Genomic DNA, 16,808 nt, shown 5'->3' on the forward strand with positions numbered 1-16,808 from the left:
TGGTGAAGAAAGCTGATGGTGCCCGGCTATCAAAAGATATAGTGTCTGGGGTCAGCTATCAAAAGATATAGCGTCTGGGGTCTTAAAGGCTTGAAGGTAAACAAATGGCCATCTAGCTCAGATGCAACAAAGCCCAAATGGAAGAAGCACACCAGCCTGTGCGGTCACGAGGTGTTGAAGGGATCAGGTATCATCAGAACAAAAAATCTTATCATAGTGAATGAGGGGGGGAGTGTGGAGTAGAGACCCAAAGCCCATTTGCAGGCCACTGGAGATCCCCTTGCAGAGGGGTCTTGGGGAGGAGATGAGCCAGACGATGCAATGTAGCACCAATGAGAAATACAAATTTCCTCTAGTTCCTAAATGCTTTCTCTCCCCCCTTCTCCCCACTAACATGATCCAAATTCTACCTTGCAAGTCTGGCTGACCAAAGGATGTACACTGGTACAGATAGGAACTGGAAACACAGGGAATCCAGGGTGGATACCTTCATGACCAGTGGTGTGAGTGGCGATACTGGGAACGTAGAGAAAGGATGGGTTGGAAAGAGGGAACCGATTACAAGGATCTATATGTGACCTCCTCCCTGGGGGACAGACAACAGAAAAGTGGGTGAAGGGAGATGTCAGACCGGGAAAGATATGACAAAATAATAATTTATAAAATATCAAGGATTCATGAGGGAGTGGAGAGCAGGGAGGGAGGGGGGGAAATGAGGAGCTGATGCCAGGGGCTTAAGTGGAGAGCAAATGTTTTGAGAATGCCGAGGGCAATGAATGTACAAATGTGCTTTACACATTGATATATGTATGGATTGTGATGAGTTGTATGAGCCCTAATAAAACGATTTTTTTAAAGAAATCAAGGGGGCCATTAAAAAAAGCAAATTTATGGTAATCTTTGCCCTTCTTTCTTGTAAATTATACCTTCTTCTAGTATCTTTTATTTCGCCCCGCCCTCCTTTGAAAACATAGTTTACTGAAAGTTTTCTGGGCCTGAAACTGACATAGCTTGTTTGGCTCTTTAATATTCGTTTAGCTGGCTGTGCAATTCTCATAAGGAAGTTGTATTTCTTAGCACATTTTATGCATTATTCTATTTTTTAGTCCCTTAGTTGATCTGGGGCATCTGCAGTCAGTCCTGTTGTTACTTTTTGGTATTTTAAAGCTCATTTCCTTGTCTTGCAGTTCTATTAAAGTGTATCTTGGCTTATGTTTCTTTCTTAGTTATACTATTTGTGTATTTATTGAACTTCCTGAATTTGTGGATTTATGTTTTTATCAATTTTATGTTTTTTTATCACTTTGGTTTCAGGGTTCACTTTTGGTTCCTAGGGGAGCTTGATCTATTCTTGTGAGCACAGCTTTGCATTTCAAACAATATTTGTTATATCCGGTAAAATGATGATTTGTGTTAGGGTGATTTTGTGGATAGTATAATCTACACTGTTGATAGAAGTGGCAATCATATGTAGTCCTTTAAATACAAGGCAGGTGCCTGTTAATTTTTAATATATTCAGTGTGCGTTAAATCTAATACATAGTTTTACTGTTCTTCATCATCCAAGTTGTTGTTAATTGCCATTGATTTGATTCCAAATCATGGCCAGTCTGTGTGTGCAGACTAGAATTTCCCCATATAGTTTTAAAGGCTGTGACCATATGGAAGCAGGTTGTCAAACTTTTATCCCAAGGAACCTCTGTGTGAGTTCAAACCACCAATCATAACAGCTGATAGTTAAGCCCTTAGCCATGTGCACCACTCAGGGATTCCTATTATAGAAATAGGAATTTTTCGCAGTTGTGGCCGAATGAGTTTTAGACTGCTATCTTCTTTCATTTTAGTGAAAAACTGAACAAGAAAACATGGTCATGCTCTCTCTCCCAGACTTTAAAAACTCTCCACCTCCCCATATTATTATTTTACCAATAATATTAGCAAAGAGCATTCTACCTGTGTTACACTTTAACCAGAGCCCAGAAATTCAGGCACCCTTCAGATTATCCACAAACTATTTTTTCAAGGTATTTCGTTTTATTTTTTCTTTCAAAATAAAAGTGTACTTCTACCAGGGACAATGTTGGTTTGATTGTTGAGAAAGTACATGACCTTCTGCTTGTCACCATTAGTGATTACAACAAAGAAGAGAGTCAACTAGGGAAAAAGAAAAAAACACATTACAAAGAATATAATCAACTAATGCTTTTTTCCAGCACACAAAAAAAGTAGCCTTCAAAGTCCCTAAAAAACAAAAAAAAGTTATTGCTACCTTCATTTTGATTCACAGTGACCCTAAAGAACAAAGAACTGTCCCATAGGGCTTCTTCAATGTTTACAGAAGCAGACTGCCACATCCTGTGCAGAGCAGCTGGTGGGTTCCAAAGGCTGGCCTTTTGGTTAGAAGTTGAGATCTTAACAGCTGAACCACCAGGACTCCTTCTAGGGCCCAAAAGAAGATGTATTCAGATCCCAGGGTTTTAACAAATTACCAACAAAGAGGTGTCTTAACCAAGAACTCATCCCTTATTGGTTCTAGAAGCCAGAGTCTGTTTTCAAGGTATAATCAAGGCGGAGCTTCCTCTGAAGGCTCTAGGTATGAGATGGCTCCAGGCTTGTGGCTGCCTTCCATCTCTGCCTCCATGTTCACATAACTTTCTTATTTCTTCCGACTCTTTAAGGAGATTGATCATTGACGTTAGGACCCACTCAATTAATCCAAGATGATCTCATGTTAATCCCATCTGCAAAGACCTTTTTTTCAAAATCAGATCATATTCACATAGATGGGGGTGGAGTTAGGACATGGATGTATTTTTGGTGAGAGGCATAATTCTTCTCTTACAGTAGGATAAATGTGGAGGAAGGTGAGAAGTCAGCATCTTGAGACTTCCACTGAGCCCTCTTTCTGCCAGTGCCTTCAAGACATGGGAGGCCTGGGGAACTGAATAGCCAACCATACTTTGGAGGCCTAGGCTGGGTGAAAGTAGAACAAAGGCTGTGCCTGCAAATGTAATTCAAGCAATAGGTGAACTACCAGTGAAAGATATGTCCCCATCTTACAGCAGCCCCAGCGCCCTCTGGAAAAAGTCTGGCAACCTGCCAGCTAAGGAAATTTCCTAGTTCTGTTTTTCTCATGGAGCCCTGGTAGTGTAATGGTATGAATTTGGGTTGCTAACTACAAAGTCAGAAGTTCAAAACCACTAAACTCTCTGTAGGAGAAAGATGAGACTTTTACTGTCATAGAACCTGAAAGGGTGAACTTGGATCTACAAGACAGAAAGCTGAAAACTCTTACACCTAGCCTCCAACAGCCCTAAAGGGCTGGAAATCCACTTTAGGAGTGGTCCATATGGCCCTGTCACAAAGACAGCCCTACAGAGGGACAGGGAGGTACTGTACGGCTTGATGTCCTGGGCTGAGAAGGGCCAAATGTTCATAGGCTCTGAGGAAAGAGCAGGTGGAGCACAGTCAAGGGAATAGACATAGTTTGGTATGTTGAGATAAGTGAGGCTCAGGAATCTTGGAGGACACTCAATACAGAAAACTGGAGAGCTATGCTTCCAGATGGTTCAGAAGTGGCCATTAGAAAGGAAAGCCGTACCTCCCAGGAGATCAAAGAACTCTCCTCTCCTATTGATAAGAGTCCCAACCTCAGTCCGTGGACCCAGATTAGATTCTCAAATTTAACTAGTCTCTACATTTCACCTTTTCAGGGACTGAGTGCTGTGGGAATGTGATCTTGGCTACAGTTCTGTGTGATGGCAACATTTATTATAACAAAACACCATGGGAGAAGATTTGCTGGGAAAGAAAACTAGTCAACAACACCCTGACCACATCGGGGACCCTCATGTTTCATTACATTCTCCTTTGACACCCACCCAAAATGGATCTGTTTACTCAGTAATGTCTGCCCTCTACACTCTGGGGAGTAAGGAATCAGTAAACTTGCTCTAACACCCTTCAGAGTTGGGAAGAGGAGGAGATTTTGGACTGCATTTCTTTCTCCTGTGTCTAACCAGGTTTGACATATCACCAAAGCCTTGCCCACACTCCTTCCAGACATAGGACTTCTTCCCTGAGTGTGTCCTGTAGTGCTTCATGAGGTCTGATTTCTGGCTGAATCCTCTCCCACACTCACTACAGACATAGGGCTTATCCCCAGAGTGTGTTCTTTGGTGTCTAATGAGATCTGACTTCTGACTAAAGCCTCGTTCACACTCAGTGCAGATATAAGGCTTCTCCCCAGAGTGTGTCCTCTGATGCTTCATGAGGTCGGACTTCTGGTTAAAGCCTCGTTCACATTCACTGCACACATAAGGCTTCACCCCTGAGTGTGTCCTCTGGTGTGTGATGAGGTCAGACTTCTGGCTGAAGCCTTTTCCACACTCCCTGCAGACATAGGGCTTCTCCCCTGAGTGTGTCTTCTGGTGTCTGATGAGGTGTGACTTCTGGATAAAGCATCGCCCACACTCATTGCAGACATAGGGCTTTTCCCCTGAGTGTGTCCTCTCATGTTTAATAAGGTCTGACTTCTGGCTGAAGCCTTTCTCACACTCCCTGCAGACATAGGGCTTCTCCCCTGAGTGTGTCCTCTGGTGTGTAATGAGGCGTGACTTCCGACTAAAGCCTCGCCCACAATCCAAGCACACATAGGGTTTCTCCCCTGAGTGTGTCCTCTGGTGTGTGATGAGGTCTGACTTCTGGCTGAAGCCTTTCCCACACTCACCGCAAATATAAGGCTTCTCTCCTGAGTGTGTTCTCTGGTGTTTAATGAGATCTGATTTCTGGCTGAAGCCTTTCCCACACTCCCTGCAGATATAGGGCTTCTCCCCTGAGTGTGTTCTCTCATGTTTAATGAGATCTGACTTCTGGCTGAAGCCTCGCCCACACTCCCTGCAGATATAGGGCTTCTCTCCTGAGTGTGTCCTGTGGTGTGTGATGAGAACTGACTTCTGGCTGAAGCCTCGCCCACATTCCCTACAGACATAGGGCTTCTCCCCTGAATGTGTCCTCTGGTGTTTTATGAGGTGTGACTTCCGGCTAAAGCCTCGATTACACTCCCTGCAGATATAGGGCTTCTCCCCAGTGTGTATTCTCTGGTGTCTGATGAGGACAGACTTCTGAATAAAGCCTTGGCCACACTCACGGCAGACATAGGGCTTCTCCCCTGTGTGTATCCTCTGATGTGTGATGAGGCTGGACTTAACACTAAAGCCATGTCCACACTCCCTACACCTGACTTTTGCAATTCTTGATATTCCTATACCCAAGAATAAATTTCTTGTGTCTTCAGCATTCACTCCCTGACCTGGGTTGAGATCTGCTTCCCTTATTCTCTTAGTCTCCCTTGAGCTCCCCATTTGTCCTTTGGGTAAGTTAGAGACAGTCTTTGAAATTTTCCCCAGCCTTGTCCTTTCAAGCATGGGTTTTGACCCATCTCCCGTGTCTAGACCTTCTGCTCTCTCATTCCGGGTGTGATGCTCAATATGTTGCAGCTTCTGACCCCCTGGATGAGAGTCTTCTGCTTGAAGGCATTTTTCTGCAGATGTTCCTGGTAAGGACTGAAAGGGGTGGCTGTGCTTCAATTGTTGACTGGACAAGGCAAGAGGGCAGGAGGGACATGGATTAACCTCTGGCTTTGGTTCTCCTGAAAGAGAAGATTTTCACTCAGAATTGGTGTAGGGCTGATGGGTAATCTGCATTGTCTCCATAATCATTCATAGTTTATTCACAACACTAGTTCTGTCTTTACAAAGTCCTCCTTTACAGGCCTACATTTCACTTCATTTTTATTCACTGCATCGTCTTCAACAATCTGGAAATCAAAACCATGGTCTTTCTCTACATTTCAGCCACACTAGGGGTATTTCATTAGTAATTGGAGGGAGTTTGCTTGACCTAGCTGAAACTGCAATGGCCTTTCCCACAGTCCACAGGCATCTTTTAAATTCTGTCACAACTTGGACATGGTATTAACAGTTAATTATTTCTCCTGAGATGCTGCTCAAGAGGACTTAGGTGGAAACCTCCCCAGTGACCTTTTCTACTAGACGAAAGATTAATTGAATCAGGAGCCCTTGGCCTGGAGGTCCCCACATGGAAAGGCAATATGTACCAATGGCTAGAGAGTGTGTGTAGTAATAAAGACATGTTTGTCGGCCACTGGAGATCCCCTCATAGAGGGGTTTAGGAGAGGAGATGGGTCAGTCAGGGTGCAATGTAGTACTGATGAAGAACATAGCTTTCTCCCAGATCCTGGATACTTCCTCCCCCCAACTACCATGATCCGAATTCTACCTTGCAGGACTGGATAGGGCAGAGGTTGTACACTGGTGCATATGGGAGCTGGAGGCACAGGGAATCCAGGGTGGACGATACCTTCAGGACCAGGGCTGTGAGGGGCGATGCTGGGAGAGTGGAGGGTGAGTGGGTTGGAAAGGGGGAACCGATTTCAAGGATCCACATGTGACCTCCTCCCTGGGAGATGGACGGTAGAGAAGGTGGGAAAGGGAGACTCCGGATAGGGCAAGATATGACCAAAAAACAATGTATAAATTATCAAGGGTTCATGAAGGAGGGGGGACCGGGGAGGGAGGGGAAAAAAGAGGACCTGATGCAAAGGGCTTAAGTGCAGAGCAAATGCTTTGAAAATGATTAAGGCAAAGAATGTACAGATGTGCTTTATACAACTGATGTATGTATATGTATGGATTGTGATAAGAGTTGTATGAGCCCCTAATAAAATGTAAAATAAATAAACAAAGACATATTTAATCGAAGAACTCTATGAACAAGACACAGCCGGTTGCCCACCAACTAAAGAGTACTGGGTCCTGCTGACTGTGTCTCTTCATTTTCCAAAATTTAAAAAATGAAAACATGTCTTATATTGCACTCCTGTTCACAATTGGGTTATTTTACCCAGTCTTCACCAGGTGAAATATGATAGAAAGTTCTACTTCAAATGACACCTTGTTCAGACTTCTCACACCCTCTCAATTTACACCTCTGTCCATCATATCTCACATCAACATATAAGTAACTCCCAAGTGGATCCAATTTGAAAGATTATCCCACGCATCATCTTAGCACAGAGAATATGTCATCCCCCAGCTGGAAATCCTCAGTGTAATCCAACAGTCAGAATAAACCCCAATTTTGTAGCATGAATCTCAGGACCTGCTTTTCCCTGCTTCTGTTTGTCTGACTTTGATTATGACCCTCTGCTCCCACATTCACTTTTTCCACAGGGTTCACCTGGTCATTCCTCAAACACGTGTCTTTCCTGCCTCAGATGGTGGCATGTATTGCTCTCTCCACTTGGGTCCTCTGCCTATTTGCATATCTCAGTTCACCTCATGAAGCATCTGAGCCAGGTCTCCTTGAGTGCTCTGCAGCACACACACTCCCTTCTCACTCTGGCCTTCCCCTGGGACTGAGTTTCTTCACAGCACTAATCAGTGCCTGGTATGATATATCTATGTGCACATTCATTATCTCGTGTAAAACGTGGATTCACATTCATGGTATAACACATTTGCATGCTCATGACTGATGTGAAACATGTGCATGATTGGCATAATACTTACATGTGAATGTTCACTGAGAAAAATCACCTCAAACCTTTTTTTACCCTCTTTTCTGTTTGTCCTTTAATTTTTTTCCCCTTTAATCAACAGACCCCCCCTTGTTCCTTTTTCTCCTTCTCAAACTCCCAGTTTTCTTTACTCTTTCTTTCAAATGACCATTCTTTCTCTATTTCCCCTTCCTTTTGCTCTCTCTTTTTTTTTAATATTCTCTACTTTCTTCCTTCTCATTCCCTTCATTTCATGGTTTCTATTAGTCCTTTCTAGCATCACTTGACATAGTAAACTACCCTCACATGACTTGGTAGCCCACACAGTATGGTCAACTGCACCCATGATGCTTCAGAAACAGCAGACAATTGCAGTCCAGAAACAAAAACAACAAAACACAAGACATAAAGACAGAACCAAAGAAAAGAGGCACAAACAATTGAACAAAACAGATCCAAAGAAATATTTTGAAGAAAAATCCTTGGAATTAACAAATAGAATTCAAAGGAGTAATATTCAGGTGCTTTAAAAAGACAAAGGAAATGATTGAAAAAAATAACAGAAAGACTAGAAAGTCTACACCAATTAGAATTCAAGAAGATAAATAATAAGATAGCAGAATTAGACAACACTATAAAAGATAAACATAAAAAAAACCAACGAGACTGACAGTTCCGGGGGGACTTGGGATAGGGGGAGATGGGGGTAAGGAAGTGGTGTTAACTAACTCAGGGACAAGGGAACAACATGGGATCCAAATTGGTGGTGAGGGGGGAGTGGCAGGCCTGGTAGGGAATGATCAAGGGTAAGGTAACGTAAAGAAGAGGTATAGGTATAACCCAGGTGGGGACGGAGCATGATAGTGGGGCAGGAGGAAAGTCAAGGGAAATAGAGGAAAGAGCTAGGAATCAAAGGGCATTTATAGAGGTCTAGACAAAGACATGTACATGCAAATATATATATGAGGATGGGGAAATAGACCTATGTGTCTATAGTTATAGGTTTAGTATTAAGGTGGCGGAAGGACCTTGGGCCTCTACTCAAGCACTCCCTCAATGCATGAATACTTTCTTCTATTAAATTGGCATTCTATAATGCTCACCCTCCGACACAACTGCTGAAGCCAAAGCGGGTGAACAAGTAAATGTGGTGAAGAAAGCTGATGGTGCCCGGCTATCAAAAGAGACAGCATCTGGGGTCTTAAAGGCTTGAAGATAAACAAGCGGCCATCCAGCTCAGAAGCAACAAAGCCCACATGGAAGAACACCCCAGCCTGTGTGACCACGTGGTTCCAAAGGGATCAGTTACCAGACATCAAAGAACAAAAAATCATATCATTGGCTGCACACCTCCATGATACGATCGCCGAGGACAAGCGGGTGCATAAGAAAAATGTGGCGAAGAAAGCTGATGGTGCCCGGCTATCAAGAGATAGTGTCTGGGGTATTAAAGGCTTAAAGGTGAACAAGCGGCCATCTAGCTCAGAAGCAACAAAGCCCACATGGAAGAAGCACACCAGCCTGTGCTATCACAAGATGTCAAAGGGATCCAGGTATAAGGCATCATCAAAAAAAAACTTACCATAGTGAATGGATGGGGAAGTGCAGAGTGGAGACCCAAAGCCCATTTGTTGTCACTGGAGATCCCCTCACAGAGGGGTCTAGGGGAGGAGATGAGTCAGTCAGGGTGCGACGTAGCACCAATGAAGAATACAGCTTTCCTCCAGTTCCTAAATGCTTCCTCCCCCCACCCACCCACCCACTACCATGATCCGAATTCTACCTTGCAAGTCTGGATAGAGCAGAGGTTGTACACTGGTGCAAATAGGAGCTGGAGGCACAGGGAATCCAGGGTAGATGATACCTTCAGGACCAGGGGTGTGAGGGGCGATACAGGGAGAGTAGAGGGTGAGTGGGTTGGAAAGGAGGAACTGATTACAAGGATCTACATGTGACCTCCTCCCTGGGGGACGGACAACAGAAAAGGGAGTGAAGGGAGACTCTGGATAGGGAAAGATATGACAAAATAATTTATAAATTATCAAGGGCTTATGAGGGAGGGGTGAGCGGGGAGGGAGGGATAAAAAGAGGACCTGATGCAAAGGGCTTAAGTGGGGAGCAAATGCCTCGAAAATGATTAGGGCAAAGAATGTACAGATGTGATTTATACAGTTGATGTATGTATATGTATGGACTGTGATAAGAGTTCTATGAGCCCCTAATTTAAAAAGAAGAAAGAAAATGTGTTTCTTCTGGTATAGGTAAGAGCTGGAAATGCAGGAAATCCAGGACAGATCAACCCCTCCGGACCAATAATGAGAGTAGCCATACCAGGAGGGGAAGGTGAAGGTGGGGGGAGATAGTGGGAACCAATCACAATGATCTATGTATGTATAACCCCCTCCCTGGGGAACGGACAACAGAAAAGTGGGTGAAGGGAGACATCAGTCAGTGTAAGACATGAAAAATAATAAATTATCAAGGGTTTGTGATGGAGGGAGGGAGGGTAAAAATGAGGAGCTGATACCAAGGGCTCAAGCAAAAAGCAAATGTTTTGAGAATGACAATGGCAACAAGGGTACAAATGTGCTTGACACAATAGATGGATGTATGGATTGTGATAAGAGTTGTACAAACGCCAATAAAGTGATTAAAATAAAAAGATAAACATAATAGAATCAAAGAAATGGAAAGCTGACTTAGTGAAAATAAGACAATTCCCCCAACTAAAACCAACAAGAGAAACGGTCATCCAAAAGAGCAAAGGAATCTGAGGAAAACTTAAAAATTATGTGGGACCTTATCAAGATGAACAACCTACCTCTCACTGGCACTCAGTAGCAGGAAAAAACAAACCAAAAAAAATTTTAACAGAAAAAATAGTACAAGAAATTATGGGGAAATTTTCCCTTGTTGTTCTCAGGTATCTTTGAGTTGGTTCTGACTTATAGTGATCCTACATTCAACAATAAAACACCTCCAGTCCTGCACCATTCTCCCAATTGTTTTTGTTTGAGCTCATTGTTGTAGCCACTGTTCATCAATACATCTTGTTAAGGGTCTTCTCTTTTTCTCTGCTCCTCCACGTTACCAAGCATGATATCTTTCTACAAGGACTGGACTTTCCTGATCACATGTCCAAAGCACTTGAGACAAGTTCTCACTATCTTTGCCTATAAGGAGCATTCTGACTGTACTTCTTTCATGACAGATCTGTTTGTTCTTTTGGCACTCCATGGTGCTTTCAATATTCTTTGCCAACACTGTAGTCCAAATGCATCGATTTTTCTTCTGTCTTCTATATTCAATGTCCAACCTTCACATGCATATGAGATTATTGAAAATACCATCGCTTGGATCAGGAGCACATATTAGTCCTCAAAGTAAAATTCTTGCCTTTCAGCACTTTAAAGAGGTCTTGTGCAGCAGATTTACCCAAGACCATGTGTCATTTGACTCTTGGCTAGTGCTTCCATGAACACTGATTATAGATCCAATTAAGATGAAATCCTTGATAACTTCAATCTTTTCTCCATTTATGATGATGTTATCTATTGGTCAAGTTGTTAGAATTTTGGTTTTCTTTACATTGAATTATAATCCATACCGAAGGCTGCAATCCTTGATCTTCATCGGCAAGTCCTTCAAATCCTCTTCAATTTCAGCAAGCAAGGTGTGTCATCTGCATATTTCAGCTTGTTGATAACCCTTCCTCCAATTCTGATACCATATTCTTTATCATCTAATCCAGTTTCTCTGATTATTTGATCAGTATACATATTGAATCTGCCTTTTCCCCCATTTCTTAAATCTCTTATTATTTTCTTATTGAGCTGCTGCAGAGTTTGGTATATTTTGGTCATTAGACCCTTGTCCAATGTGTCGTTGGTAATTCCCACCCTACCCCCACTCTTCAGGCTCTCATTTTACTCTCTTGATGAAATCTTTTGATGTGCATAAGTGATGTAATTTTATCAACTGTCTTGTCTTCTTGAGTTCATTTTTGAGCATGGGGAGATATATGGGTCTTGTTTCATTCTTCTGCATATGCATATGGAAATCCAGTGTGTCCAACACCATTTGTTGAAGAAGCTGTCTTTATCCCATTGGCTATTTCTAGGTCCTTTGTCGAAGATTAGTTGCCTGTAGGCTGATGCATTTATGCCCGGGTTTTCTGTTCTGATCCATTGATTTATACATATGATCAGTTATTATCTCCTCTTTTATGGTGTTAGGGAATACAGAAGTTGGAAACACAGTGCTATAGTTTATTGTGCCAGCCTGGCCAATAAACACAAGTAGGATTAACTGAAGGGCAGAGGGATAAATGGCTCGGTGAGCCTCACCTTTCTTGTTCTGTGCCTCAGTTTAAAGGGGTACACTACCTGTGGGATGCCTAGCCTGTGGACTGTGTCGCAGTAAGTTGAGATCTCTTTAAGCCCACAAGATTGGAATGGTCATCTCTGGAGCTGGAGACCGACAGTTGATGACAGTTGGGGACCTGCTTTGCTGTTTGCTGCCTGGATATATATAGCCCAGCTCTCTCTACAGAAGGGGACTGGCAACTGGTGGCTCTCAAGCCTTAAAGGACTGCTAGTGTCTCACTGCTTTATAATTTAATTGTTAATTTCTTATATTATCTATCTGTACATAATTTAACGGTTCATTTCTTGTACTATATATTTATCTTTATAAATATATTTATATATAATTACTAGCAATCTGGTTTGTCTCTCTAGAGAACCCTGTCCAACACACACACAGAGACAGTAAAATATGAAAAATATGGTCATGGTGATAGAAACAAAGCTGGAGTTCACATGCTAGAATTTTACCAATGACTTGTCCATAGAATATTCCTTTTTTCAACAACACAGTAGATGACTATACATACAGAGTTCTCCAGATGAAAACACAGAAATCAAATTGACTACATCTGTGGAAAGAAACAGTGGAGAACTTCAATATAAGCAACTAAAACCAGGCTAGGGGCCAACTGTGGAACAGACCATCAATTGCTCACATTGAAGTTGAAAACAAGTTCATGAAATTCAAAATACAACCTTGAATATATCTCACTTGAATGTTGAGAATATCTCAACAGATGTGATGCTTGTAAACACTAAGAGCAGAAAACCTGATGAGTTGTGGGATGACATCAAGATTGTACATGAAGAAAGCAATAGGAAAAAAAAGAAAAGGTCAAGGTGGATGTCAAAAGAGACTCTGTAACTTGCTTTTACTTGTGGAGTAGCTAAGGCAAATGGAAGAAATGATGAAGTTTGTGGGGGAAACCAGCCCCTCACAACTATCATGGGTCCGCTAGGTGCAATTGTATGATTAAAATATATAAAGATTATAGTAAAATCATAAAGAATAAGAGGAAAGTAAAATGGGGGAAAAGACAGGAATACAGTTCAAATATGAAGTACAAATGGCTAACAAGCACATAAAAAAAAAGGCTCATGATCACTAACCATCAGGGAGATGCAAATTAAAACCACAATGAAATACCAATTTACACCCACATTGCTAGCCTAATTAAAACACACAACTAATGAAACACAGTATGTGGAGAAATCGGAATGCATATGCACTGTTGGTAGACATGTAAATACATACAACCACTGTAGAAAATGACATGACAACACTCAAAGCAACTAGAAATTGAAATCTCCTACTACACAACAATAGCATTAGGCACATAGCTCAAAGAAGTAAGAGACCCAACATAAATGGGTATATCCTTCCCCATGTGTATAGCAGCACAGTTTACAATAGCAAGAAACTGGAAGCAGCCCAAATGCCCAAGAGAGGAAGAATGGGTAAAGAGAATACTATGCATCCCTAAAAAAACAGCACATGGCCTGGAAACCATTATGCTGAGTGAAGCTAGTCAATCCCAAAAGGACAAATATTGTCTTGAGTCCACTACTATAAGAAGAAACACCAATTAAATGAACCTTTGAGACTAATTCCCAAACAAAAGGGTTAAACTCCTCATATCAACAGTATCTTAAATTCTATGACATTGGGTAAATTATTGATGTTATCAATGCAATAGTCTTATACTCCAGGGGGATGACTGACAATGTTTTTCTTTTCAGTTTCTTTTGTTTTGGGGGGTTTGTTGTTGCTTGTTTTTGTTTTGTTGTTATTGTTGGTTTTAGCTTTTGTCTTAATATAACCGCCAGAGTCATTTATAACCAGAGTCACAACCAGATTCATTCATAACCCATGGATAAGCAGATGGATTCTGGGCTCCTACTTAAGTCTAGCCCCAATCCAAAAACAGTTAGTTCATATAACATAGCTCTGCTTGTTACTCGCCTTCATGAAGAGATCACTGAAGATAAGGATGCATAGAGACAATAATTGATAAAATGGTTTATCGGGACCATGGTGGGGGAAGGATTAGGGAATTTGGGGAACAAACAATGCAGGAAAGGGGGGGTAGGGAGCATTAGAACTAATTGTGATGCCATATATACAACTCTTTGGGGAAACGATTTAACTATGGAAATGTATGATATTTGAATATTATATCAAGAAAATTACTTTAAAAAAAATAAACCATTGGAAAGGGGGAACCGATTACAAGGATCTACGTATGGCCTCCTCCCTGGAGGACGGACAACAGAGAAGCGAATGGAGACCTCGGACAGTGCAAGATATGACCAAATAATAATTTGTAAATTATCAAGGGTTCATGAGGGAGGGAGATGCGGGGAGGGAGGGGGAAAAAAAGGAGCTGATGCCAGGGGCTGAAGTGCAGAGCAAATGTTTGAGAATGATGAGGGTAATGAATGTACAAATGTGCTTTACACAGTTGATGTATGTATGGATTGTGATAAGAGTTGTATGAGTCCTTAATTTAAAAATTTTTTTAAAAAGAAAAGAAAGAAACCAAACTTGACCAGTAGTTACCATGGGTGAAGAAGGAAGAGTTTTTGGTAGGGGCATTGAGTTTATGTTAATGGGGGTGGAAGAATTTAGAAAAGGATACCCATAATGGTTGACATGGAACTATCCATGTAGAAGTTGCTGAATTGGAGAATATTTTGCTGTGTATATTTTTGCAGCAATTAAAAAATGACATAAAAAAGAAAGAAAATAACTGTTCAGGAAGCTGTGAGACATCCAAAGTGGATAGACTCCAAAAGAAAAATATTGTGACATATTTTAGTTAAACTCTCCATTTTCAAAGAAAGGGGGAGAATTTAGCACATCCAGGAAAAAAGAATAGTCACACCTACAAAAGAAAACCATTAAGAATAAGCCCAGATTTCTTAGCAGAAACCATGCAGGCAAAGAGACAATTGAATCGCATATATAATTTCCTGAATGAAAAAAAATTACCAATCAAGAATCCTATATCCAGCAAAACTATTCCTCATATATGAATGAGGAATAAAGGTATTTCAAGACAAGGAAACGTTAAAAGAATTTGTAGAAACGACCGGCATTCCATTTTGGACAAAGAATCAACAGCAGCAAACAAACGAGAGCATCATAAAGGACCCCACCACCCAGAAATCAATACACTCACGAGTCCTCAAAACCACACAAACAGAGGAGGAACAAAGAAAGTAATGAAATTACAAAACACAGCAAAATGACAGCAACAACATATATTCATTGTTCCATGAGCATCCCAATTTAATTCATGACAGAAGATGTGAGGATCTGTCTAATTTGGAAACTTCACTGAGTGAACTGGACTTTACCTTAAACATACTTGTTATATATTAAAACGGGTGGAGACTATCCATCCCTAATGATGTGTAAGGCCCCGAAAATTACTAGTTAGCATTACCCACCTCATCACAGAGAAACTGTTCAGCCATAATATTAGGGGTGAGTTCATTAAATGTTTGACAAGTATGGCCTGCAAATGTTATAAATATCCAAATGGTCCTAGGCAGAGAAAGGGTTGCCCACTCCTGTATTAAAGGAACTGAAGTACACTTAACTGAAACACCAGCATGACCACTGTCCCAAGTTGTAGACTTAGAATCAACAATCAAAATCTCTTGCTTTTGAGAATGCTCAATAGTTTGTCTTAAGACCAACATATATTTGCTATTTTCAAATAATCTTTGTTTTTCCTGACAGGGCTTAGTTCTGGAGTATAGTTTTGCCTTAATGAATGAGCAGCATTGAAAATTTTATCTTGTGTCTAACCTTCATTGTTTCCTTAAGCAGTGTTCAGTCATATGTATGGTTCCCTTTTCTCATTCGTATTTTTCAGTCTCTGCCATTGGCTAGAATGATATTGTTATTAGAATTACCAAATGTCCCATGGAGGTTACTTATATTATTTCTCAATAAGGTAATAATGCTGCCTCTACAGTGGACCAGAAATATATAGAAACCTCAGATATATGAATGAATTTTGAGCTCACACTTAATATTATTAAGCCTTAATTTAAGAACAACTAGTTCTTAAGATGTGGCCCTGCTCAATACTTGCCCTCATGAGGTAATCACTGAAGATATAAGTGCTGTAGAAAAGTGTGGTGAATAAATCAGATGCCTAGCTATTAGAAAGAATAGTGTCTGGGGTCTTAAAGGCTTTGTATTAAAGCAATCAGCCATCAAAGGGAGGGGTCAGTTGAGTTCACACAGAAGGAACACACCAGCTTTTGCGATCCAGAGTGTTAATAATTCATGGGCCAGAAGGATAAATTGTATTTGAGCTTAAATTCTGAGCACCCATTTGCAGAAGGCTATAGATGACAGTGAGAGCCCCAAATCCATGTGCAGAGTACCCATGTGGATTCAGCCTCTGTTGAATTCCCTCTGACCATTGACCAGGGATGTGAATAGTCTTGCCTTCAGACAGAGTTCACTGGAAAGTGGATTACCTCTACCTCCTGACCAGCCTAGAAAGGAGTAACCTCCTTTAGGGGCTTACCTAGGTGTGTCCTTGTTAGAGATCACCACACAGGGGTCAAATAGTCATGAGCCAGGCCCTGACTACCCTGGGCAAGCCCCTGGACCAGTATTATAAAGCTCCTCTGTCTTACATAATGTTACATAATGCAGGTGTCCCAATCATGGCCCCAATCCAGTAACAATGTTGTATGCCTCCAACTATGTTTATGTGGCAGTTTTCTCTAACCTCCCATGTCCTTTTTAAAGCTATGTATCCTTGCAAACTCTTGAACAAAGACCTGTGCTAATGGTCTCCCTCCTCTAGATGATAAGCCTTTTAAGTTGCTCTGTC

The 16,808-nt window shown here is 41.5% G+C and overlaps 1 protein-coding gene across 3 annotated transcripts in view; it reads right to left on the minus strand.

Annotated features, from left to right (window-relative positions):
• Positions 1 to 1,954: 1,954 nt before the first annotated feature.
• The window catches only part of LOC142431488 (uncharacterized), an 81,274-nt gene continuing 66,420 nt past the window's right edge, over positions 1,955 to 16,808 (minus strand). Inside the window, exon 9 of one of the 3 annotated variants that reach the window (XM_075536459.1) lies at positions 1,955 to 5,650. In XM_075536459.1, coding sequence (XP_075392574.1) covers positions 3,954 to 5,650 — 1,697 coding nt within the window. In that variant the 3' untranslated portion in view covers positions 1,955 to 3,953. The remainder of the gene's footprint in view (positions 5,651 to 16,808) is intronic. The other 2 variants (XM_075536460.1, XM_075536461.1) reach the window with 2 other exon arrangements.

Source organism: Tenrec ecaudatus, chromosome 18, assembly GCF_050624435.1.
Source record: "Tenrec ecaudatus isolate mTenEca1 chromosome 18, mTenEca1.hap1, whole genome shotgun sequence".
Taxonomy (NCBI): Eukaryota; Metazoa; Chordata; class Mammalia; order Afrosoricida; family Tenrecidae; genus Tenrec; species Tenrec ecaudatus.